Raw genomic sequence first — 26118 nt, 5'->3', positions numbered from 1 at the left:
CTGGGAACTTCGACAAGGACGTTCTCAAGCTGTACCTGAGAGCAGGAAGCGTTGCAGTCTGTGACTTCAACAAGGACGTGCTCAAGCTGTACCTGAGAGCAGGGAGCGTCGCAGTCTGGGAACTTCAACAAGGACGTTCTCAAGCTGTACCTGAGAGCAGGGAGCGTTGCAGTCTGTGACTTCAACAAGGACGTTCTCAAGCTGTACCTGAGAGCAAGAAGGATTTTAGAATAGGGAGAGTTGAGAGAGAAAGAGAAAGGACGTCGCAGTCTGGGGACTTCGACCAGGACGTTCTCAAGCTGTTCCTAAGAGCAGGAAGCGTTGCAGTCTGTGACTTCAACAAGGACGTTCTCAAGCTTTACCTGAGAGCAGGAAGCGTCGCAGTCTGGGAACTTCGACAAGGACGCTCTCAAGCTGTACCTGAGAGCAGGAAGGATTTTAGAATAGGGAAAGTGAAGAGAAAGTAAGAGAAAGGATGCCGCAGTCTAGAAACTTCGGCGAGGAAGTCCTCAAGCTGTACCTGAGAGCTGGAAGGATTTTAGAATAGGGAAAGTGCAGAGAAAGTAAGAGAAAGGACGTCGCAGTCTAGAAACTTTGACAAGGACGAACTCAAGCTGCACCTGAGTTCTCTAGGAAAAGGATTGGGCTTTTCCTACTTGGAATTACAGCAAGTCTGAATTTGCTAAATAAGTTAAAATACAGGGCCACCTAATGATATGAAAATCAAATAAAGAAATTACACCCCTTAAAACTGAGATTACCTTATTACAGAAGAGGAAATGCACACAAGTGACCAGTCCTAACATACAGTTACCTGAATCACTGCAGAACCAAATATGGAGAATAGCGAACAAATTCCTGCACTTACTTAAACGTCATGAAGCGACAGAGTCGAGACTTACAAATTAAGCACTCAAAAATAATCTGCTATAAGAGCCTAGCTAAATTTCCCACTCAACTATTTGTAGCACAAACTTGAGATCCCTTCTGACGTTATTCTTTATATTTAAATAACGATTAGCCTCCTGCTTGGCATCAGTCGGTAAAGCATGAGATTTTGATATAATCATATAATTAGGTCGTGGTTTTTTAATAGGATTCAGTCTCAAAAAAAAATCTTGATAGACCTAGGTATGGGCTTCTCCTATAACTCTTATAATTCAATAAAAATAAATATATATAAATATGATACCTATACTATAGTGTTGAGGAATAAAAAATAAATTGCACACCATAAACGTTTCATACATATATTAAACAAATAATGCAAAAAATAAATCAAGGCAAAAAATATATAAAGAGCGATAAAAAATATAATATAAAAATAGAACAATAATTTAAATCAGTAAAATATCACAGGCTAAACTTTATATTCTAGATTTATGGCACGAATCATTACCATGTGCCTTTATCTTAAAATTCATATGCATCCTTTGGCATGTAGCTGCGATATGCTCTTGTTAATACTTGTTGACTTGGACAATTCAATTAAAAAATAGGTTCTTTAAGATCAACTTGATAAATTAGCCACTAATAATCCAAATATATATATATATAATATATATATATATATATATATATATATATATATTAAAATCTCTAGTACTTAGTAGATTTCTTTGTATCGAATATATATTTTATCTCAGGGTGCAAGATTCGGCACCTGACGGAATAGGTAGAGCCATTCATCTAGTGAATTAGAGCTATAACAAACTATCGCAAATTATATTGCAAAAATTGAAGAGCATATTAATGTATTTTAATAGCCTAGATTTTATACTTCTTTGATTCAATAGAAATTTCTGAAATGTATTGATCTATCTTTTTTCTTTTAATAAAATACCTTTAATACTAATTTTACTTGCGCAAGTCTTACTCTTATTGATTTCTTAATTTATAATAAAAACCCTTTCGACGAGCTAGCTTTGATTATTAGATTAATTCGAAGCACTAGGGCGCCCATCACTAATTCAATATTTATCACTCACGTGTCGAAAATCTTCTTGTAAGCCGCCGATGTCGATCCAACTCCATGTGGTCCGGGAATATGGTAGCCGGAATCGTCTCTTCCAAGGGGTTATAAATTTATTTGAAATTGAAAATGACTTCTGCTTTACAATAGCATCACGAAGTCCTTTAAGAAATTTAATAATTTGATTTAACTTTAACTTTTACAAAATTATTAGCAAGGTACTACGCTCTAAAATATTTGGGGTCCTCTTATGGTGGCATTTGGCTGGCGAGTGCTGGTTCTCCTTTCTCAATTTTACAAATCTTATTTCCGACTTTCAAATTAACATAAAATTTGAATATCTTAGTCCTCCGCCATTTAGGTTCAAATAGATCGTACAAAAAATATCAAATTATTACTTAGGTTGTGCGATTAATAATTTCTTTGCCTTCGAGCCATATCGATAACATAGACTATACAATGTGTTAACACAAATCCAATACATTTATATAAATATATAGAAATATTTTTGAATTGGCCTACAGTTGCCGCCTCTTAACTGCCGTTTTGCTATTGGTGCATGCAAATTTTATTCGGTATTCATGCGCCTGGTACCTCCTATTTCCTGAATACACTTAATTATTTTTATTTGGTTTATTGGTTATGCTCTCTACATGCTAGCTAATATTCTATACATTAATATTAATTTCATGCTACCTAATAATTAGCCACGTGATCATGTGTTTTTTCACATTGCATACCGTTTGATTGCAATAGAGCTCTGCCAAGGGGTTTTGGTCAGATTCTACGTTGCTCGATTTGATCGATCTCTAGGTCACCGATCCGTGAATACATGTACCTAACCTCAATCTTCAAAATATTTTATATAATAATCTATTTATTAGCAACAAATTCCTTCAAATCCTTTTTAGGTTTTTGTACCGTTTAGCCAGAACAAGCTGATGCTATCTAATCTTAGTTATTATCTATTTGGCGATATTAGCCGGTTACTTTATTTTCAGACCTATTACTATTTCGGTTAGGGATTTTTATCTACCCAAATTCGATACTTTACACGCGCCCCTGGGTTTGAATTCAAAATATTTGAGAATCACAATGTTTTTAATGAAAACCCACCCTTCAATACATCGATATATACTATACTTTATTTATAAATTATACTCTCATACTTCTATCACAGTTCGCAGACATATCTGCTGCATCTCCTTTAGACCTCTATCAAATACAATACAATATTTTCCATCATATCTACAACACACTCTTTTATTAATATCACAGCCATTATAACAAATAGTATATAATATATCAGAACATTTATTATCTCCTTAATAGTATAACCTCTAATCATATAGCCAGGTACTTCCATTTTATTTATATTATTTTTTAATTCCTCTAATCTTCTCAAACACCGTTTATCCTTCATCATTCTCAATAAGTAGTCCATTTCGTTGTTGCCCATGCATGAATCCGTAGTAGTCCTTTTAGTAGCTCCGTTTTTATCCCATTTATTATGTCCATTTTGCCGGTCACATCGCTGATCATAGCCTTTAAAACGTATGTGCCGCGGATGCATGACGTCGGTCTCCTGGATTCGGTCCGGTGTCTTCTTCGGGCGTTTGAAGCGTGCATGCGGCCGGTATGCGCGCGCGTGGTTCCTCCTTCATCGCTTCTTCCGCCTCCGGGCCTTGTGATGCATCTTCTTCTCCCGAATGCCGTCCTCTCGTTCTTGATGCCGGTCGAGTGTCCTCGGGCGCCTCCGTCTCCGGGCCTTGCGGTGGTCGCTCCTCTTGTCCTGGATGCCATCCTCCCTGGTGTCAGCCTCTTGGTCAAAAATTTTGGGGTCCTTTGTCTCCTTTGGTGGTGTCCATTGGTGCGGGTGCATGGATTCTGTGCGCGGGTGCATGGTGGCGGTCAAAACAGGTAGTATGGTGGCGGTCTCTGGATATGCGGGCTGCTCTTCCTGCGGTGATGGATTGTCGGCGGGGAATATAAGGCTCAAGAGGGGTTGATGTTTGCGGCTGGCTTTAATTGCATGTTTGGCGGCGGTTTTTTGTGGTAGGCTGTCTTGTATTGGCTTCGGTTCTTCTAATACTATTTTCGGTAAATCATTTCTAAAGGTGGTGTATGATGTTGAAATATCTTGATTTTCTTTGTTTGTTTCATTGGAGCTTGTCGGTGTTATATCGGGGGTATCATATAGTCCTGGTTTATTAGTTGTAGTTTTCTGTATATCTGGTGGCGGGTCGTTGGGTGCTGGGTTCCGGGTTTTCTGTTGATTCAATCCTATTGCATGCGCTAAGGTATAATTTGTGCTTACTTGTTGAGGTGGCGGTTTGTAATTTCTGGTGTAATTGTTCTGAGTGTGATTATTATTTGAGTTTAATCGATCACGGCCATCATAGTGATTCTTACGGTTGCTCTGCTGGGCATAGTGGTTGGTTGTGCGATTTTGAAATTTTTCATTATTCCAGTTACCATTTTGCCTGTGCTCATAGCGGCGTTCAAATTGAGGGGCGGATCGGTAGCGATCATATGATACCGGTTCATAATTTTGGCTGTTATACTGATTAAATTTTGAGTTATGTTGATTTTGTGCGTATCTCTGGTCTGAACGGTGGTTTGATATTGCCATCACAGACTGTATGCCATATAAATGATTTATCAGCTGTTTGCAATCAGTAATGGGTTGTGTGGCGAGTGCCATTCTAACTTGATACGGTAGCTTCTTTAAAATAATACTTGCTAATGCCGATTCATTAATGGGCTCGCTCAATTGAGAATTTTTAAACTGTAGGGCAGTGACGAAAGTGGTACATGCACCGTCTAAGTTAGGGTTGAAATCGCATGATATAATGTCCGCTAGCACGTCCAACTGTTTACTTCTTCTCCAATACTGTTCCAGGAAGACAGCTACAAACTCATCCAATGATGTAAATTCATGGGCTCTACTCCGAAAGAACATCAGGGGTTCGCCAATCAATAAACTAGTCAAACGAAGACGCCAAAAATTCCAAGAGGTGGGTGTTAATGATTGAACTAGTTTTATCTGATCTATAAATTCTTTAGGTTGGAGATAGCGGTCTGTATTGTCAAAACGGCCTAATTCATTGAAACTGTGTAGTGAATCAAACGTTGCTATGGGAGTAGGCTCTATATTCTCGTGCGGAAATTGATGTATTTGACTTTCAAGTTGTACTAACTTCTCTTGGGCCTGTTTCCAATGACTAGAAGCTTCTGTTCCATTATCTACTACTTCGGCATTTAATTCAGATGAAAATAATTGCTGTTCTCCAATGGCTGTCTCCAATGAATTAAGTTGTACTATGTTTTGATTTATATCAGAATTTGGGTGAGCTATTTCATGAATTTGCGAAGTGTTTTGTGCTGGTAGGTTATCTATTCTTTTGTTCAACTCACAAGTGACAGTATCCATTTTTGCTGTTAAATCGGTTGTAATTTGTTCTTGATTTTCAGCGGTAGATGCTGGTATTGTGTCCGCAGTTTCCTTACCCGTTCTTACCGATGTATCCTTCAATGATTCCCGCATTTCCTTCATTTCCTCCTTCAAGTCCTTCATTACCATGGTCATTGTTTTTTCTAAACTATTAGAAAATGACTTGATCATCCCCTCTACTATAACCCTTCTTATTGCTTCTTGGGAGACATTTAACGGTTTATTACTGTTCACAGGATTCTTGGCGGTGATTGAAGAGATCTGGGCATTGGACTCCATCGCGCCCCCCTCAGCGTCGATCTCCGCTACTATCGCCGTCTGCAGTGTGTCTGCTACCTTACTTTGCGTGGACGAAAAGAGACTCATATTTTAAAAATGGATTAAGTGTCAAGTGTTTGTTAAAAAAGTGAAAGTTTTGGCCAACAAGGCATTAATAAGGACACAAATGAGGATAGGCCTATGGACATTACAAGCCAGGTAACCTATTTATTACTTAAGCTCTTATAATATAATAATACTATTCATTGATTTCTGACTAGCAGTTTAGGCCCATAAAATATGATAGCTCTCTCTATAAACATGTATTTTTTACAGTACTAATAATATAAAATTTTCTTTAAAACATATAATTCTTCTTATTTAAAGCTATTGATTCCCCAAAAAGTAATACAAATTTTACTTTGCCAGTTTTCCTCAATACTCGTATAAGTTATCTATAATTTTCAATATGGTTATTGACTTAATTTCAAATAATTATTCAATGAGCTCGGCTCTCATCATCAGTCCCACGTTGGTACGGCATGTTTCTCTGACGTTATTCTTTATATTTAAATAACGATTAGCCTCCTGCTTGGCATCAGTTGGTAAAGCATGAGATTTTGATATAATCATATAATTAGGTCGTGGTTTTTTAATAGGATTCAGTCTCAAAAAAAAATCTTGATAGGCCTAGGTATGGGCTTCTCCTATAACTCTTATAATTCAATAAAAATAAATATATATAAATATGATACTTATACTATAGTGTTGAGGAATAAAAAATAAATTGCACACCATAAACGTTTCATACATATATTAAACAAATAATGCAAAAAATAAATCGAGGCAAAAAATATATAAAGAGCGATAAAAAATATAATATAAAAATAGAACAATAATTTAAATCAGTAAAATATCACAGGCTAAACTTTATATTCTAGATTTATGGCACGAATCATTACCATGTGCCTTTATCTTAAAATTCATATGCATCCTTTGGCATGTAGCTGCGATATGCTCTTGTTAATACTTGTTGACTTGGACAATTCAATTAAAAAATAGGTTCTTTAAGATCAACTTGATAAATTAGCCACTAATAATCCAAATATATATATATATATATATATATATTAAAATCTCTAGTACTTAGTAGATTTCTTTGTATCGAATATATATTTTATCTCAGGGTGCAAGATTCGGCACCTGACGGAATAGGTAGAGCCATTCATCTAGTGAATTAGAGCTATAACAAACTATCGCAAATTATATTGCAAAAATTGAAGAGCATATTAATGTATTTTAATAGCCTAGATTTTATACTTCTTTGATTCAATAGAAATTTCTGAAATGTATTGATCTATCTTTTTTCTTTTAATAAAATACCTTTAATACTAATTTTACTTGCGCAAGTCTTACTCTTATTGATTTCTTAATTTATAATAAAAACCCTTTCAACGAGCTAGCTTTGATTATTAGATTAATTCGAAGCACTAGGGCGCCCATCACTAATTCAATATTTATCACTCACGTGTCGAAAATCTTCTTGTAAGCTGCCGATGTCGATCCAACTCCATGTGGTCCGGGAATATGGTAGCCGGAATCGTCTCTTCCAAGGGGTTATAAATTTATTTGAAATTGAAAATGACTTCTGCTTTACAATAGCATCACGAAGTCCTTTAAGAAATTTAATAATTTGATTTAACTTTAACTTTTACAAAATTATTAGCAAGGTACTATGCTCTAAAATATTTGGGGTCCTCTTATGGTGGCATTTGGCTGGCGAGTGCTGGTTCTCCTTTCTCAATTTTACAAATCTTATTTCCGACTTTCAAATTAACATAAAATTTGAATATCTTAGTCCTCCGCCATTTAGGTTCAAATAGATCGTACAAAAAATATCAAATTATTACTTAGGTTGTGCGATTAATAATTTCTTTGCCTTCGAGCCATATCGATAACATAGACTATACAATGTGTTAACACAAATCCAATACATTTATATAAATATATAGAAATATTTTTGAATTGGCCTACAGTTGCCGCCTATTAACTGCCGTTTTGCTATTGGTGCATGCAAATTTTATTCGGTATTCATGCGCCTGGTACCTCCTATTTCCTGAATACACTTAATTATTTTTATTTGGTTTATTGGTTATGCTCTCTACATGCTAGCTAATATTCTATACATTAATATTAATTTCATGCTACCTAATAATTAGCCACGTGATCATGTGTTTTTTCACATTGCATACCGTTTGATTGCAATAGAGCTCTGCCAAGGGGTTTTGGTCAGATTCTACGTTGCTCGATTTGATCGATCTCTAGGTCACCGATCCGTGAATACATGTACCTAACCTCAATCTTCAAAAAATTTTATATAATAATCTATTTATTAGCAACAAATTCCTTCAAATCCTTTTTAGGTTTTTGTACCGTTTAGCCAGAACAAGCTGATGCTATCTAATCTTAGTTATTATCTATTTGGCGATATTAGCCGGTTACTTTATTTTCAGACCTATTACTATTTCGGTTAGGGATTTTTATCTACCCAAATTCGATACTTTACACCCTTTAGAAGGTTTCAAAACCAAGGATGCGAATTCAGGAAAAATAGCCGACAAGAAAGAAAATCCCACAAGGAAGTTTTAACTTCAAGTTGTCCGGAACTCGTCCTACAATATTCTATATTAACACAAAATAGAATAATTCCCCTAGAAATAACTAGTACCGGGAATGTCGTAAGGAGAGGGGATTCGCGACCCGATCTCACGCTCAACCACCAAACAACTGACTCTCTCCCAGGTTTCTCTGAAGCAGCACCGGGTCGCTGAAAATTAGGAGGCCGGGGGAAAAGAGATTGCCGACCAATGGGAGTCTGAAAAGACGATCACGCCACTGGTCATGTGACAGGGTTTGACTCAGCTGCTCCTGATGTTAAGGGTGCAGCTAATGATGACAATGATACTAATTACTACACTAAATTAGGCCGGTAAACAATATTTCTCGCCAGAAATTACAAGAAGAATGATACCGACTCAACTCGGTAGAGTTGCCTATCGCTTTGATGATACGGCTGCTGCTGCAGCTGCAATACTAAATACGAGAACGCTCAGAGTGGTAAACAAGATCTGGAAATTTCTGGTTATGATGAATCTGTTGCTGATGATTTATAGGGGTTGACGGAGATGGTGATGATGTACATACACAACTACAAGTCCAACAAAATATATCTGGCAGTCGACCCTATCCTTATTCTAAAATAGAATAAATTCGCTAAATTATACACTAGACGACAGCTCTACGTCCGTCACAAAAATTCACTTTGTGACAATATGAATTTGGAGGATGGGAAGAAAAAATGATATGACAAAACTCTGAACACACTTGTTTCATGAGCAATAATTTTGGAGTCCTTGGCAGCCTAAATACAGAAAGTTGACCTTATAGCCTTGGAGCTTCTACAGAGTGCTCCAAAAACCACGGATTTTTGGTTCCTTTCTCAGTTCTTTGAGATTTTCGCCGTATCGAGCCATAAGACAAAAAAATCACTCCTGCCTTTGTTTTGAATTTAATTAAATGGAATAATTCAGAGCTCTCTTACTCCATTGAGTGCTGAGTCAAGTTTTTGGAAGAAAATAGATTTGGAGAAATTACCTTTTTCCAATGACTATCCTTCCAATTTCAACTATTTAGATTCATGATTTCAAATCCCTCCAGGCAAGATTTTGTGATCTACCTTAGAACCAGGTAGACCATTCTATTTCAGATAGATTTCCAGGTACTACTGATAGCAATGTTTCCTGTATTTCGAAAAAACCCAGATTTTCAGCTCTGACTACTAGTAGCTCTGTGAACAGCAGACTTCGCACAATTATAAACCACAGCCTCCTCTAATCCCATCAATCAGAGTAAATTATGTCCTGTCCTGTCGTGTCGGCGAGATATTGGTGTGTAAACAACTAATGGCTGTTTGGGTTGTTGTACCAACAATGAGAATAATTTCTTTGTTGAAGTTCTGACACTGTGTTACTAGTAAATATTTGATAAAACACTTACTTTTTTTTAGAGTCTTGAGGAATGCATTTCACTCCTGAAGAGGAGCTTCATCAGCCTGACACCAGGGGCGCTTGCTCTTATGGGTTGGACTGTGTGGCCAAAATGTGGGAAAATATTACATTTGATTTGAAGTTAAGTTGATCATTTAATAAGTTGGATTTGTCAGAGACGAATATATAATACTGCTTTAAACATGCAGAAAAAATCATTTATTGGATAAGATAATGTTGATGACATAATACTACTCTACAAAGGAAATACCAGACAATGTGATCAACTCCTCTCAGAATTGAACAAAATACCCAAAAAAATACATTTCACTGCAAAATATGAAACCAACAATGCCCTAAACTTTCTGGACCTCTCCATATTAAAACAGGACAACAAACCAAAATTTAGTATTTTCAGAAAGCCCACAATGAGAGAAACAGTCATACATGAAACATCAAATCATCCACCACAACACAAACTTGCTGCCTTTAACTCCATGATCCATAGACTAATAAGCATTCCACTTACAAAAGAAGATTACCAGACAGAATTGAACACTATAAAATATCTGGCACGAAACAATGGCTACTCATCCAATGTAATAGACAAAATTCTTCATAAAATGAAAAACAAGGAACAGAAACCCACAAATCCCAACAAATATGTCACACTAACATATTTCAATCAAAAATCACAATCCATAGCAAACATATTCAAAAAAGCAGGCTACAAAACCGCATTTAGAACCAACAACAACTTGAAAACCCAACTAAAAACATGAAAAATAGACAGCTCACAATTTGAAAAGACAGGAATTTATAAACTAAAATGCAATACATGCCCAAAATTCTATATTGGACAGACCGGCCGTAGCTTCAAAATAAGATACAATGAGCACATAAAAGCAGTAAATTCAAATTCAGAATCCACATATGCAGAACATTTAATAACCACAGGACACAATCACAAAAACATACATACAGATATAGAAATCCTACACATTCTTCAAAAAAGCCAGAGACTCAACACACTAGAACAATACGAAATTTTCAAACACCTCCACTATGACAAATCCAACTTATTAAATGATCAACTTAACTTCAAATCAAATGTAATATTTTCCCGCATTTTGGCCACACAGTCCAACCCATAAGAGCAAGCGCCCCTGGTGTCAGGCTGATGAAGCTCTTCTTCAGGAGTGGAATGCATTCCTGAAGACTCCAAAAAAGTAAGTGTTTTATCAAATATTTACTAGTAACAGTGTCAGAACTTCAACAAAATTATTATATAGTGTTTTGTCATGGAAAGCAACTTCAATTTCGAAAATAATTTGTTGTAAACAACTATGCTACTATCATTAAAAGCTTACCGAGTTGATATTTCGAGTTAACAATTGCATGCCTCATTGAATGCAATTAATAGTCCACACGTCAGCTGATTTTTTACCAATTCACATTGAGATATTAATTGCATGCGTCATTGCATGCAATTGATAACTCGACAGCTGATTTATGATGAATAATAATTTTATAGTCTGATTTCTACGGTAATATTGGCGTTTGAAGGAGACTCCTTTTCCTTTTATATTATCCTTAAACTACAAAATTTCAAAAAACCTTATATATATATATATATATATATATATATATATATATATATACGTTGACGCGAAATTCAAAAATGAACATACCTGTCAAATTTAACGAAAATCTATTGCTGCGTTCTGCCATAAATGCGGAACATACAAACATTTAAACATATAAACATAAAGAGAAATGCAAAATCGTCGACTTGAATCTTAGACCTCTCTTCGCTCAGTCAAAAATCATCATCTTCAATGTCATCTATTTTAAATTTTGAACATAAATATAGGCTTGTAAGATCATTATGTTCTATTAGACTCATCCGTTAGAATTACTTATTTTCTAGTAGAGAGGCAAGCCTAATTGGACACTCGATAAGAATTTCAAATACTCATAACTTCTGACTCAATGATCAGATTTTCTTGTACTAGGCTACAGCTCGTTCTTTTCGGCTCTTCCAGGCTTTTCGAAATCAATTATTATGAGTTGTATCCAGTCGAAAATGGGAAATTTATCCTCCTCTGTACTAATAATAATATCGAGTGACCTGGCTCTGGCTCAGGCCTGGTGTCAGAGTGTTCAGGTCGCAACTGCTCAATTTCAGGGCATCTGACATGACCCAACGACAGCTTTTTAGGCAGCCGGGATCGACGACTTAACAAGTCAAACCGAAGCACGGGAGTGGCCCGAGTTAAATCTAGCCTAGGCAGGAATTTGAACCCGGGCCTCTGAATCAAAAAAGCCAGCATCTGATCCACTCGACTACGACCACTCCATTGTACTTAAAACAACGATTGTCATACACAAAGTCTGTATTTTTGACCAAAACATACATAAGCTACAGTACTGAAGTACTACAAGATACTTTTAAAATAAATTCAAGAAAAATCAATACGGTAGTCTTTTGTTTTCTTTTTGTTGAATCTTATTTTGTTTTGGAAACTAAGCCATATCATAACCCAAGTCAAGCTCAGTTAGCAGCTGTTATTAATATGTCTGACATTATCAGCATACCTTTTCACATGTATAATTAGGCCTATTGTCAATCTAGTTTATGCTTGACTTTGAAAGCCGTTTAAACTCGCTTAAGGGCCGTTTGACAAGGGCAAGACTTAAGGACTTAATGTTTGACTTGAGACAAAAGTTTGACTTAAGGGCCGTTCAAGTCAAAGCTTAAACTCGATTTAATCAGCTGGTGGCTCAAACTCAAAATGGAACACATTATAACAAACTAGACTTGATACGGATTTAATCCAGTTTAAAATGAAATTTGGTTTAAACTGTCACTGTGCAAACGGCCCTAAGAGTACAAGCATCTCATAGCAGGCATGGCTCAAATAGCAGCTGTTATCAATAATATCAGGGCACCGAGCTTCGCTCATTATTCATTTATAGACTATATTCATAAACAGAACACAATTCTTAAAAATGATTATGGAAGGACTAAACAGGCACAGCCCAAAACTGTTTCTTCCCCAAAGTTTGATTTATACACTATAAATAGTCCAGAAAGTAGGCTTTTGTTCCATACACTAGAATTCAGGTTCAATTTTCTGTCCAAACATTTAAAAACAGAAAATTTGAATTTAGATTATTTACAAACCAAATTGAATAACAAAATAACACTCACTAATCTCTTAAAATTGTCAAATAATTAATAACTTTTTAAATTATGATATACTCTAGTTTAGAATGATTATCATGTCATGTCAACAAATCAGATTATTTTAATCAAGTCGCTTAAAATGTAGCGCTGATTCATTACAAAGCTGGAAATAAAATTCTGTCTCTCTCCCACACACGCATCTTCTGTTTCAACAGACGACGAAATTATCATCTGTTTTTCCAAGAATGAATAATTGTTATCCTTTTCATGTTCTTCAGTGAGTTTTCCCAGGGATGAGGCCTAGTGCAATCTAATTTTTATATCATAAACCTAGGTACTATGTTCCAAATTTCGTGAAAATCGTAAGAGCCGTTTCCGAGATCCGTTGAATATGAATAACCAGATAACCAGATAAAAAAATATAAACAGATATACAGAAATTGCTCGCTCAATATAATAAGATATGTCTAACAACCTCAGCATATTCAAATTATTTTATTACATTATTGTGAATATAGATGAATCCTGGCTTATTTGAGCCCTGTAGGTATTTATAGTGAATACCAGTTCATTCAAAGATCAAATTATTTGTTTGCCTTACCAAAACTTCATTATTGATATCTGATATATTGAATAATTGAATACAAGTTATATATATTAGTCAATTATAATATTATTATACAGCATTATTATTTTTAATTTATCAATTATTGATAGAATAGGATAGAAAAAAACTTTCATTGAATAAATAAGCTACCTTAAGCGAACCTCAAAGAGGCTGCTTGACAAGGTACCATATACAAAACATGTAAATCTCAAAAGTGTTATAATGTATAGTTCACCTGAACTTACATACAGAATATAGAAAGGAATGAATAATTACAACAATACAATACATGAGTAAGAAATTTCATTATGCTACATCTAATAAAGTGTAATTATTCAACTAAATTTTTAAATCTCTTTTCAATAGGCGCATATTAACAAACTCAGCACGATTATAGTAATTGAATGTTTCTGGTACACTGTAAATTAAGGTGTTTCTGTCTAAATCATTCGAAGTAAAATAGTACAACATACCTCTCACTCCTTAAATCATATCGTTTAAATTTCATAACTAAATATTTTCACTGACAGTAATTTTCTAAAATCAAAGTGAACAGAAATATTCCTTTTATATTCAAAACCTTGCATCTATTCAAAAGGCTTTCATATGAAATATCTCCCTTAGAATTGCTGACCAAACATAGAATCTTCCTCTGAACCGAAGATATTCTCCTAAGATAAACATTGCTAGTAAATCCCCAGCCTTGCAATCCATATCTCATAACGGACTCTCCAAAGGCTATTATTTATACATCATCCTCTTTACTTTATTGGGTACCTACTGAATCTTTAATCACCCTTAACTGGTGAGGTGGCCTAATCTTAACACTCATGGTGACATATGGGGTCTCTCAGACCCCAAAACATTTTTTTTCAACAATTAGAATCAATTTCAGTTGTAAATAACTGCTATAACTAATACCTAGATTTGTAAAGAAGCAGGAAATTGTGTTAGAAATAAAAAAGATAATAGTATATTATTGTAAAACTAATTATTTTAATTCACAGTTTCAAAAAAGTACTAGTTATGTAGATGCTTCCTACATTATTGAAAAAAAATTAAAAATAATTTTTTCACTTTTTCCATACAGATATCGTTTGATAATATATTGAAGAATACTAGGAGATGTTCAGTTCTGCTGTAAAAGAGAATTCTGCACTTGATCACATACTCATGATTATAGTTCTTTCAATTTTATTCACAATCACAGCAAAGATCAGCTCTGCAGTCCAGACAATATGCAACGCGACATTTTCTGCATTGGAGTTTTGTTTTTCTGTCAATATAAGAGGGTTATAATATTATTATACATTTTGGCCAATACCTGTTTCAGTTTATTACAAACATTTTTCATATGAATATCCTGACGAAAATGATTGTCAACTGCTACTCCTGAATACTTATAATTTATACAATTTGATATGAACTGACAATCTCTTCTGCAAAAAATACGAAAGTGACGTTTCCTATCCAAAGGCCCGATTTGGCGTTAATCTCAATGAACTGGAAAAGGAACCGGAAATCTGTGGTCTTTGGGGCACCCTGTAAAAAGCTCCAGTGCTAGAAGGTGACCTTTTTTAAGCTGTCCAATACTTATGCTAAATAAATACAATACTAAGCTGTCTACAATTAATGCACGAAAAAATAGTGTTTAGAACTTATTCCCCAAATGACCCTTTTTCACTACCTCGTGACTGGACTACTCAAAATTTCACATTTGGGAATTTGATTATGTTCTAATTGGAGTTTTAGCCACAAAAATGTTTGTAGGTACCCATCAATTCCCGATTCCCAAGTAGCCTAGATATGATGATTGATGTTTTCTTTACTAAAATGTATCATTGAAGTTTTCAATTTATTTTATAGTGGCAACATGATGATGCTTGTCCTGGCAACTCTCAACATTCTCTTCATTGTAAGTACAAAATTGGCTATATTAGAGTGAGTGTGTCTGGAGCTTTTCAATCCTTCTATGAACGTGCAAATATAATAATATATTCCCCAAAACAAACGTTGAACATTATCTTTCCGGATGATGCAATCTGTGTAGTAAATTCCCCCTTGAATTGGCATGAGTAGAACAGCATGGATTACTTTAGATAAAGGCTGGAGCGCACAACTTGGCAACGTCGCAGTCAAGCTCAGCTTCAGGCCGAGCAAATTGAATTCACTTGGGTGGACTCCCAATTAACTACCAGCTTTATGCCCTTTATCAAATAACAATACTGATAGATTCAATTCAATGATAGTAGAAAAATATATAATATTAACTGACTAATTTTAACTTTAGTTCTAGGAGTTTCAAGTACAATGCCTAGCTTGGCAATATATTTCACTGTACTTACTTTCTGTTTCTGTATATCCTACAAGCAATTTTAATGATCAAATGTATTTCATTAATAGATGGAAGTATTGAATAGCACCTTCTGAATGTAAAATAAAATAAAAATATAAGAGTCGAATGTTGTCTTCTTTTTAAGAAACTTCTGAATTTAATGCATTCGCTTCGTGTGCATCTATAACTAACTATACACCGTAATGACAATCGATAGTTCAATAATATCTATCAAAGGGAATATAATATTCTACTACCATTTAGTTTTTGTTTGTAATAATATCTATCAATATATATTAAAACACATCACCAAGTACCCTACACTTTTTTATTCTTTTTTCTTTTAAAACAAAACTTGTTTCAACTCATCTTTTTTTATTTATAAAAAATGGCTTCAGATGAGTTGGAACTAGTCGTGTTTTGGAAGAAAAAAATACAAAGAGTACGGTACTTGAAGATTTATATCATGTTTCAATAATTTCAAAGTAGCCTTATAAAGAGAAGTGAAAACTCATATCAATAATGAATTAATAGGTTATTGAAAGAATAAATTGCTGGAATAATGATGATTCATTCAACTTTGTTCATTAACTCAATTATATCTAGGCATAATAGTATAGGCTACAGAAAAATTCACAGAGTTGATTCCCAATAGCAATAGTTTAATCTATCTTTACATATCTTTGTGAGTTCAGGGCCGCCCAAAGGGTGGGGTGACCGGGGCGGTCGCCCCGGGCGCCTTGGCTAGGGGTCCGCCGCGGTCGTATGATGATTAGCGCCCCAACATTTTCGGTTCAAGTACCTTTATTTCACCTTCACGTTAAAGGTCTTGAACCATTTTCTTATCAATCCATTTCTATGTATAACTCATTACTTTTAAGTGTGGTGTTAATTGTGGCATAAACAATAAAAACTTTGGTAAATACAGTCACTCTACGCACAGCATAGGTGTATATTTTTCCAGTCATTGAGTGAAGCCTGCAAGTCGTCATTGGTCGCTTCATTGTCCAATGCTGGGTGATGTGTGTGTGTGTGTGTGTGTGTATGTGTGTGTGTGTGTGTGTGTGTGTGTGTGTGTGTGTGTGTGTGTGTGTGTGTGTGTGTGTGTTGTGTGTGTGTGTGTGGTGTGTGTGTGTGTGTGGTGTGTGTGTGGTGGTGTGTGTGTGTGTGTGTGTGTGTGTGTGTGTGTGTGTGTGTGTGTGTGTGTGTGTGTGTGTGTGTGTGTGTGTTGTGTGTGTGTGTGTGTGTGTGTGTGTATAAGTGTGTGTGCATCTGTGTACACGATATCTCATCTCCCAGTTAAAGGAATGACTTGAAATTTGGATTTGACAGTGAATGACTATAAGGATCCGACACGAACAATTTCGATCAAATGCAATCCAAGAATGCGGCAAAATGCTGAAAATGTTGTCAAAAACAGGGTTTTTCGCAATTTCCTCAAAAACGGCTCCAACGATTTTGATCAAATTCATACCTGAAATAGTCATTGATAAGCTCTATCAACTGCAACAAGTCCTATATCTGTAAAAATTTCAGGAGCTCCGCAAAGTTTGATTTCAGATTCTCAATAATCAGCCTCCATATACAATTCAAACAAAAAATTCCAAGTGGAAAAGATTGAGCATCGAAATATCTACAATTAATGTCCAGTAACATGTACACCTAAAATTGAAAATAAGCTTGAAATTCGAGAAAATGTGATTATTGAATTGCAAACTGTTGGCAACTGTTGGTTCTATTAAATCATCCACTACGAAGTAGCAGACCTCGTGTCTCCAGCGTTATTGTCCTATCACCAGCTGTCTCATGTATTTGAATAGTAGACTTGGGATGCGTGAGAACACTAGCATAAGGTGATCAATTTTCATAACGACAAGGAGAGTTGTTTGAGTGCGGCTCACCAAATTTTTAATATAATATCATTTGGATACATGAGGAAAGTCCAGAACTAATTTCTTCATGCAAAATTTTCTTGTGCTAGATACAGAGTGGCCCAAAAAAATCGTATTTTCAGTTCATTTTCCAGTTTTCAGCTATTTCTGCCAAATCCAGTAATCGGATGTAAAAATTTGCTCCAGCCTTTGTTTTAGATTATGAAATTCTGAATAAAATGAGATCATTCGCAACTATCTATATCCATCTCCAATAAGTACTGAGTTATGATTTTTCAAAAATGAGTAAAATTTAAAGACAAAATTGATTCTGATGAGTTTTAATTTTTATCAACAATATCTTCCGATTTTTACCAATTAGTTAAATGTATAATTCAAAGTCCCTCTGGGCATATTTTTGTGCTCTAAAATCTAAGATCAGGATACAGGTTGACTTATTGGAGATAGATAGTTGGGAATGATCTCATTTTATAATCTAAAACAATGGCTGGAGCAAAATTTTCTGTCAGATCACTGGATTTGGCTGAAAAATCTGAAAACTGGAAAATGAGCTGAAAATACGAGGTTCTGGACTATTTGTTCCGGTCTTCTCTCATGTATCCAAAAAATATATTTAAAAATTATAACTACAATATAAATAATTGCAAGCACACTTTTTATGTCTATTAACTGGACTAAGAAGTTCCTGTGACAACTATAGAGAAATCAGCTTGCTAAACACTGCTTACAAAATCTATAGCATGTTAATGAAGGAGAGGATGAAGCCCATAATGGAAGTTCTCCTCCAGTGGGGGGGGGGGGCGCATATCAAAATCTCGCCCTGGGCACAACTATAGCATTATGTGTGAGTTTATAATCACATTATTGACATAAATCAAATACTTACTATCCCAACGAGCAAATACAAATGATTTCACAATATACCGGTACAATAAAACAAATTATTCTACAAAATAAATTTTTTCGAATGGTGTAATGAATCTATGCATATCAAATAAAGCATGTTCGGCCTGAACCACACGTTGCCATATTGAACATGTTCCGGCCTTCTATCTATAGTAGGCTATGGTAGAGGTTATTGATGTGAATCGAAACAAAATTGGGGTTATAATCGGGGGTTTAAACAAACTAATCACAGGTTATTTCCTTGAAGGAACTCATTTTGGAGCTCACCTTCATAACATGAGAACATACATGCAGATACAAACGATACGCCAAGGGTAAGCCACTCACGCCTGCCAGCTCCAGTTTTCGCAACAGAATCTCATACTCCACAGTGCTGGATGCCTTTGACATTATCTAAGATCATCCGATCATTCCAGCAATTTTATTCTTACCTTTCCTGTTTATGTTATTTCAAGTTACTGAAATGAACTTTTTCAGAGCCAGCTCGGTCCCAAAGCCCTCTCTGAAGTCAAACTGGCTCTATGAGGAAAAATTGAATGAATTCAAAAAGCACATCATTCAAACTTTAATGAACTTCCCAAATAGAAATCATGCAACAATGGATAACAGAAATATGAAACTATAACTCTGAACATCCTTGAAGTTTCCCTCCATGTTTCCCATATTTCATGATGACAGCTTTAATTAGTAAGGTTGTCAGCATCAACCCACCATCTCAAACCCCACTTTTGGAAGTGGATGATATTCTGGGGTGCCATCTAGACATCAACCACCAATTTGGTACTATTTTCTTCATTGCAGGTTATTGAAGGATACCCGCCACCTTCACCAGATTCTCCACCCAACTTCTGGGGTGTTAATGATGATGCACCAAGGCAATTTTTTTGGATTCCTCAATCACCAGGGCAATCTTCAACATCACAACAGCATTCATCATCACGACAATCTCCACCCAATTCTCCACCAGCAAATCTCTATGGATCTAGATACCCATCACCACCAACCTATACATATTCCACTGGCTATTCACTGCCTGGCACGCCCAATACTCGTCCTTGGAATTCACCACCACAACCGGCTTCACCACAACAACAGCCTTCACCACCACAACCGGCTTCACCACAACGACAGCCTTCACCACCACAACCGGCTTCACCACCACTCTATGGATCTAGATACCCATCACCACCAACCTATACATATTCCACTGGCTATTCACTGCCTGGCACGCCCAATACTCGTCCTTGGAATTCACCACCACAACCGGCTTCACCACAACAACAGCCTTCACCACCACAACCGGCTTCACCACAACGACAGCCTTCACCACCACAACCGGCTTCACCACAACGACAGCCTTCACCACCACAACATGCTCCACCACAACCTTCACCACAACGACAATCTTCACCACGAACACGAAAACGAAGACAAAGGGAAGTTACAATGCCTCCAAACACAATTGTAGGTGAGTACAATGAAATTGAATATTGTGTAGAAGAATGAAACATAGCCTATCATTCATGAATTTCATGAACTTACCTGTATCTGAATATGTTAATGATGGTCTATTCACCATTTGCATGATTGGAATTCCAGTATGGTATAAGGGATTGGGGTGGTGCTTGGGACACTCACTCCAATAAAGTAGGTATATACAGAAGGGACACAAAAGCTCCAGAGCTAGAATGTCAACCTCTTGTAGGCTTTTTGCTATGCTCCAGAATAACTTTTTTTTATTAAAACTAGTCACTTGGAATAAACATTGATTTTAATCTAACAAATTCTTAAACAGTAAAATACATTTGAAAATTCTAAAGTATTACAATGAATCCTTCAGATCCGTTTTTCAATATTATTACACTGAATAATTTGTTTTTGATTAACCTATTCCATTTATACACATATACTGTACATAATTTTCACAACACTAACTTGAAGGGCTTTGTTCTTTTCAACCTTCTTGTAAGTTGAGTGTTGTCTAGGAGTTGAATGACCTCTATGTTGTCATGCTGATCAGGACGTGACTCATGATGGACTGTCAATTGTCTTATCTCACTGGTAATGTACGGGATGTGCAGATCTCGATGCAAGTCACTGTTCCTCAAAAACCAGGAAGCATTCACCATATTCTGCAGTACTTTATTCTGAAGATTTGGATTTTATTGATGTTTGTTATTAAGCTGAGCAGCCCCTCAGCTGAATTCCGCAGGTCCAGATGGGTTCCAGTATCAGTCTATGAATGAAAATCTTGTTGTCTAGTGAGAGATGAGATTGTCTACCCAATAGCCAATACATTTTACTATACTTTGGTCCAAGGTCAAAATTCTTTTAACCTTCCGGTAATTGCGCCCTACTCATTCACACGAGCAGTCGCGTGTTGTATTTTGTACAATATCCAATTTTCCAAATGTTATTTACTCTGTTTACTGTCAAAACATATCAATTACTTTCTCCACCTTCTTGGATTATTTTACGCCTATGAACATTTGGATGATTACCATTTCATACCCCAATAAGGTACATCAAGGAAAGCCATCAATTCTGTGTTATTGGTTAGTTTATATTCCCATATACAGTCTTATCTTATGCACAGTGCTCGGTTGGTACTGCAACTCAGTGGAGTGATGGGGGGGGGGAAGTTTTGGAATGCATAGGTGACTCATCTACTAACACCAGACCATTCAATAGTTTTATGCAGCAGAAAAACTGACACTGTTGTACTTTTTACTTCTTATCGACAACTGCCGGTAGGTTAATCTCCATATGCTCTTTCCATTTCAACTTGGCAACTAGAGTCAATCCAAGGTATTTGGCAGTGTTACTGTGTGGTACAGCATTCCATACAAGATTATTTGAATTTAATTATAGATGTTCTTGTTTGTGAAGTTGATAGAGATTGATTTTAACACATTCAGTCTGTTTTTTTCAAGTAGTACTCCTTCACCTCAAGGTCACCCAAGTTGACCAAACTTTTTTTTTTTTTTTTTTGGGTGACCTGAGGTTAGGTTTGGTTGACTTGGGTGACCTTGAGGTTAGGTTTGGTCAACTTGGGTGACCTTGAGGTGAAGGAGGACTCTAGGACACTTGTGTCCCAGAGTCCTCCTTTTGTTACTACTTTTTCACTTTTTAGTCCATTCACTGAATCTGTTTCAAGCGCTCTGCAGTTTGTTGGCCGCTTCTTCACCTGTTTCCCCTTCCGCTAATATTGCAGTATCATCAGCTAAAGTGGCAATTGTTACCTCATTCATCTCAGAAAGATCGCTTGTATGAAGCAAATAAATAAAACTGGTCCCAGAACAATGCTTTGTGGAACTCCAGCCTATATTTCCTCCAACTCAAAGACTCTATTACTTTGTTTCACTCAGGATAGCGATGAATGTGATTTATGGCAGCTCACATTTATGACAACTTTCGGGCAGTGCTCCGTTCTCTCTAGACACGGACCTACACTCGCGCCAATTACCTAAATTCAACAACAACACACATGGGCAGGACATCCCCGTGTCCTCCTCTAAATCTTGAGTCTCAACTAAACAAAAAAAAAATCCCCACAGCCTACAGGAAACGTCACCAACACAACGGATCTTTACACTATCGCTACGCATGCCTACCACAAAAATCACACCTAAAAAAATATCTCCAATAATAAAACTGATTCACCTTTTCGAGAATAAACATTACTGATAAAGGGACTTAACAACCTCATCTCAATCAACTTATTTTTATACAAATTCCCAATGATTTGATCATCGTTTCAACTTTAATCTACAATATCTAATTATTTAGTTTAAACATCTCAAGGCCAAAACTACTCATCAACTTTTCAAAACTACATATCAACAATAACTAATAAAACAGTTTCCTATTTATTCTCTGATTACCTTCGATCTACCTAAACTTATCAAAAAAAATTTCCTATTTTCCTCAAACATTCTCCCATAATAATTCCCGAATTTTCCTAATTTACTTGGGTTGACCTTTAAAATCTCAATATTCACTTTCACTACTACTATAATGATATTCAACTACCAGACGTGAGACCAGAATACGTACGTTGACATTACAATAGTTTCTATCATCATTCACGGAATTACAGAATGCAAAAAATTTATTCAGCACTTAGAATCAGTTGTTTCTCACATATCCTAGTTTCTTCTACTCATTTTTATTCTAATGTTAAACCTTTAATTTGTCAATAATCAATTCCAATATAAAGTTTTAGAATACTTTCAACTTGAGCTTCAATGATACCTATCTTTATCTTTAAGCACTTCAAAAGATTTTCATTTTAATGGTTTAACATAACTGAATAACTTTCCTGTTTCATCTACAATTATTTAAACTTCAGAAAAATTGGAGTAGCAACTATAAATTATTCATTCAACTCCAAACCAAAAATATTGACAGATAACATGTTCACAGAATGAATTATTAAGTATCGACTCAGAAAAATTAATCTTAACTAATTAGAATGAGTTAGAAAATTTGATTTTATTTTTTTTAATTTGAATTTCAGAGATATAAAATGCTCTGTAGCAGAGTCGGCGCAGTTGTGTGCCTGACCCTTTTAAAAGTTGATAAAGAAGATAATTTTGAATAAAATTTAGAATTTAGAAATAGGCCGACACATCTAGAAAACACCTGAGTCCATACCTAATTCATGCAGGTGAACGGGCTAGAGTCAAGAAAACTTCAATTAATCTTGCCATGCCTGATTTAATAGGTTTCTACTAGGATAGAATAACACTACAATTTGAAATAATTGAAAAATACAAACAGCTTCAATAAACATTGGCAACTAAAATCGAACAACAGAAACAACAATATCATGTTACTTTGTTGACATTCTTCATCTGATTCAGGGACGCATTACTATCCCCGTTTAGATAGCAATACGTCACAAAACCAAACAATATCAGTCATAAAATAACCAATTGATTTCCACATGAAATTACTCAAGAAAGAGAAGCCCGTTGAACCCAAATTTCGTCGATAGTAACCCATATAACCCATTTCATAATAGTTTTGAATCCCCACTTTTGATTGACATGATCGAATGAACCTTTGTTTCACTACACTGCACTTTCGTTGGTCTGTACGTTGCTTTATTGTTGGGGTTACAGTACCTTGTTTTTGGCGGTGAACTTTTACCGGTTGAATTTGGCTTGACGGCGAAGTCCTCTTACGTCCCTAGACCTGTTGTCTGAACGGGTGTCTTGAAGCGGTGTTACATAAAGTTGCGGAACCAAAGGGGTGGTACATGAAGTTGGCTTGGGGACACACATGAACCGCTGTAAATAAATGTATTACAGCATTAATTTCTAACTCTTCCTACAATTCATCAAAAGCTAAAACAGGAGTTATCTATTGATTACAATTTATTAAATTCTCTCTTTCTATTTGAATCCTCATTTTATATAGATTTTTATCTTCGAACTACTGATTCTTTGTATCAGAATTAATGGATCTTTCTTCACAAATAATTCAAAAGTTATGTTATAATTTAATAAATTAGCGTTCAGTTAAAAGCCTCAACGCCATGAGAAAACACAGTCAGAAAAATATAAAATTGAGTCTTAAACTCAATATGAACATAATCTTGAAAATTTCAATCCAATTTAAAGGCTATCTTCCTGACTTTCAGCAATACTCTACGATAATATATCTCCAGAAACAATAACTCAAATGTAACGTAACTGAAAACTTTCTATACTTCTTTAGAAAAAAAATTTATAATTATCTTCCATCATTAATAAAATCAAAAGGATTATTCTCAATCAATATTATTAACTTGAAAAATAACAGGCTTTGTTAATACAATACTCTTATAGAAGTTTCAATCAATTAAATTCCCTAAATTATATTTTAACCTTATTTTACGTACCTTAGCGGTTATTTGAAGAAACAATTATTCGTACATGATGAAGAAACACAATTAAACTTTTCAGGACATGGCACTACTAGAAAATTTGAACTTTAATAAAAATAAAACTAGCTCCTATATTAACTGATTATATAAACTTGTAAACCTGCCCAATAAGGGCGAAACATAATGACTACATCTTTACTCTCGTAGTACTCCTAGCAAAGTGTCCTCCGGAACGTAATCTGGTCTCTCGACTGGGGAATCCCCCCACTACTGTATTTAGAAACAGGTCTCCTATTGGGCGAAGGGAATCAATTTGACCAATCATCGCGTGGCTTCTAGAGCCTTTGGACCAAATAGTAACTGCAAAATCAGTAGTTTGTTATAATTTCAATGCTTGCTGTTTTCCAACTTATCGCACTCTATGTCGCGACAGGAAGGCTAAGTTTTAGAGATAATTCCATAATCTACATTCCTCGACGACTCAGAGCCACAATTTTTGAATATCTATCATGGGAAACTCGAAGTCATTGCCATTCATAATAGAGAGGGAGAAAATAATTTATTTCGCTAACTCACAATAATGGCTCTAGTCTATTGCGTATTAAATTTACTATTATAACTTGGGAAAAGGCCTGAATTAAAAATAGTTCTTGGCACAAGTTGTAATTCCATCATCTAGAATATACCTCTTCTCATCAGCTTTGCTCAGTGCCTTCTTTCTCATGACTTGAGTCATGATCTGATGTTTCCTAGTGCCAAACATCACTTGTTCTCCATAGATATCCTCATCACCATATAGACAATCTAGATAGTCTTGGAAGACTATGTAACGTTCAACATCTGGATGCATTTTTGAGAGTCCTCACCCCCAGTATTGGTCTCCATACTCCTTCAGCTTTTTTTATCAATCCACTTGTCAACTGATTTGGATCACTATTGTAACACCTTCAGGCATACAGCTTTGATCGTAGGCCTACATACTCAAGTGGCGCTCGGCCAGCATATTCGTCTTTAAACTTGCCAAGCACCATTTTGTTTGCATCTGAGTAGCATGGGTGGTCTGCAGGGTACTCTGAAGTGTCAAAGGTATCTTTAAGCTGTTGATTGTTGATTATATCATTGTTCATGTCCTCTGTCTTGACAAGGTAGAACAAGCTATCAGTATCTTGATATAAGAGTTGAAGACGGTCCTTGTAGATGGGCTTCATGATGTCATAATGGAATTCATACATGAGGGTTTTGCTGATATCAAGCACTGATAACCCTATATAGATTGGCCTGTTGAGCTCCACTTTCTCTTTATGCATTGTAACAGCACAAATATTCTCTCCAAATATGATATGATCCTTGTACACTGGTCGAGCAATCAGTTTCTTCAAACGCTTCTCATCATTCACTAGCTCCATGCTCATTCTTTTTCACACATTCTCCATTGTTTTACCAAACACGGCATTGTTCATGAGTTTGAAAAAGTTCTTTTCAAACTTATTCTTTGACTGCTGTCTTAGCTTTGTATTAAGCATGATCTATGATGCTAGAAAGTTTTTCTGCTCAAACCGCACACCTCGATGAGCCTTTTTTATCTT

At 35.7% G+C, this 26118-nt stretch overlaps 2 protein-coding genes across 5 annotated transcripts in view; one reads left to right on the top strand and one right to left on the bottom strand.

Annotated features, from left to right (window-relative positions):
- The window catches only part of LOC111060672 (gastrula zinc finger protein XlCGF17.1-like), a 458016-nt gene that overhangs the window by 95574 nt on the left and 336324 nt on the right, over nucleotides 1–26118 (bottom strand). The gene's annotated exons all lie outside the window — the stretch shown is intronic.
- LOC111058490 (proline-rich protein HaeIII subfamily 1) overlaps nucleotides 1–26118 on the top strand; it is a 176017-nt gene that overhangs the window by 6108 nt on the left and 143791 nt on the right. For 3 of the 4 annotated variants that reach the window (XR_005572887.1, XM_039440856.1, XM_039440854.1), the window contains exons 2-3: nucleotides 15394–15442; nucleotides 19462–20128. Coding sequence is in view for 3 of the 4 variants with exons in the window: in XM_039440856.1 (XP_039296790.1) it covers nucleotides 15401–15442; nucleotides 19462–20128 (709 nt within the window). In the remaining variant the exon portion in view is untranslated. The remainder of the gene's footprint in view (nucleotides 1–15393; nucleotides 15443–19461; nucleotides 20129–26118) is intronic. The other variant, XM_039440857.1, reaches the window with a different exon arrangement.

Source organism: Nilaparvata lugens, chromosome 14, assembly GCF_014356525.2.
Source record: "Nilaparvata lugens isolate BPH chromosome 14, ASM1435652v1, whole genome shotgun sequence".
Taxonomy (NCBI): domain Eukaryota; kingdom Metazoa; phylum Arthropoda; class Insecta; order Hemiptera; family Delphacidae; genus Nilaparvata; species Nilaparvata lugens.
This window is presented reverse-complemented; position numbering and strand designations above follow the sequence as displayed.